This window comes from Chaetura pelagica, unplaced genomic scaffold (assembly GCF_000747805.2).
Source record: "Chaetura pelagica isolate M959 unplaced genomic scaffold, ChaPel_1.0 scaffold159, whole genome shotgun sequence".
NCBI classification, from domain to species: domain Eukaryota; kingdom Metazoa; phylum Chordata; class Aves; order Apodiformes; family Apodidae; genus Chaetura; species Chaetura pelagica.
Window position 1 is genome coordinate 5,798,575 of NW_009954555.1, and position 1,495 is coordinate 5,800,069.

A 1,495-nucleotide genomic window follows, 5' to 3' on the forward strand; every position below is an offset into this window, starting at 1 on the left:
CTGCAGCAACAGCCGCTGCCGCCGCCGCCGCCGAGCTGCCCTTGAACGGGTTGTTGGCGCTGAACTCCCGCCACTTGGCACCCAGCACGGTCATCATCTTGGACATGGGGATCTTGGGGTTCTTCTTGGCGATCAGAGGCCTGCGGGGCAGGGGAGAGGGAAGCCCGGGTGGTAACAAGAACACTCTGCTGCTCCTGCCTGCCGTGTGCTGGCTCTGCAGCCCCAGGCGTGTACCCAGGGTGCCCAAACCAGCCTCAGAGCAGCAGTGCCATGGGAAAGGCAGCAGCATCCAGAGCTTTCTCAAACAAACACACCTAAAAAGGGGGTGGCTCAACCTCCCCAGAAGCCCCTTTCCCTGACATATCCACTGTGCTTTGAATAGCTCACAGGACAAGCAAAAATTTATTATTGTTAATCGATTTTTCTCATGAAACTTTTCAAATAAACACATGCAAAAACGAGGTATTGGAGACATGAAAAGGAGAGAGAATTGCTGCAGCTGTTTTCCAGATAACCCCACAATTAAGATGGGAGTCTGAAGGTCTGAGTCAGGCAGGGAGAAGCAACAATAAACTCATGATGCAGAATTTATTTCACAATTTCATCCATTTCACTGATCAAGTCCCAAACGTCAACCACTGCCCAAGGCCCCATCCAGACCTACCTGAGGAACTGGCTGAAAGCCTTGTAATTAGTCAGAGTGTGATAATCCTCTTCTGAGAAAATGTAATCTACATCATCGAGGCCCCACTCCTCCATCAGCTGGGCTGAGCTCTTGGGCTCCTGTAGATTTACAGAGATTTACAGCATTTTACCATGAACAAAACTGACTGCAGCTGCACAGATGAGCAGGACAAGGCTGGGTCTCTACTGTGCCCTGTATCAAACATTCTCCCTAGACAGCAACACACAGGGATTTATTTCTGCAATTTAAAAAGCAGAACTTGCACAACAGCTTCATAATCTACTGCTTCACACACTTCCAAAAAACAAATTAACATGGCACCAGCTGGGGGTAAAGGAATCTTTGGTACCTTTAAACCCCCATCCTCATTGTCATCCTCTTCTTCATCCTTCTTCTTTCGCTTTGGCTTTTTCTCCTTCTTGTCCTTCAGTTTTTTCTTCTTCTTTTTGTTGGGGGAATAGTCACTCCCTTCACTCTCTGATTTCTCCTCGATCTCCTCGTCATTGTCTGACATTTCATCATTGCTTCCCTAAAACAGAAACGGACAGTGGAGAACGAGCAGGGCCTGCCCCTTCTCCAGCACCAGGCACTGCTGCCACCAGCCCAAGCGCAGGCGGGTCCTGCCCTGCCCTCCCGCGCCCCGGGCGCTGTGACACCGCAGCCCCAGGCACCGGCCCGGTCCCGGCGGCTCCAAGGGCTGTCGGACCGGGAGGCTCCGAGGGGCACCCGGGGCTGCTCGAGGCTTCACAGGCACGTTCTTCCCCTTCAGCACCGCGGACAGCGCCGGGACCCGCCCCGGCCGCCCCGGGC

General features: G+C 53.0%; 1 protein-coding gene across 1 annotated transcript in view; it reads right to left on the reverse strand.

The window, feature by feature from the left end:
- The window catches only part of CHD5 (chromodomain helicase DNA binding protein 5), a gene marked incomplete at its 5' end in the record, with an annotated part of 23,182 nt that overhangs the window by 20,035 nt on the left and 1,652 nt on the right, over positions 1 to 1,495 (reverse strand). The window contains 3 exon segments of the mRNA XM_010005297.1: positions 1 to 140; positions 665 to 783; positions 1,035 to 1,214. The exon segment at positions 1 to 140 is cut by the window's left edge and continues 87 nt beyond it. Coding sequence (XP_010003599.1) covers positions 1 to 140; positions 665 to 783; positions 1,035 to 1,214 — 439 coding nt within the window.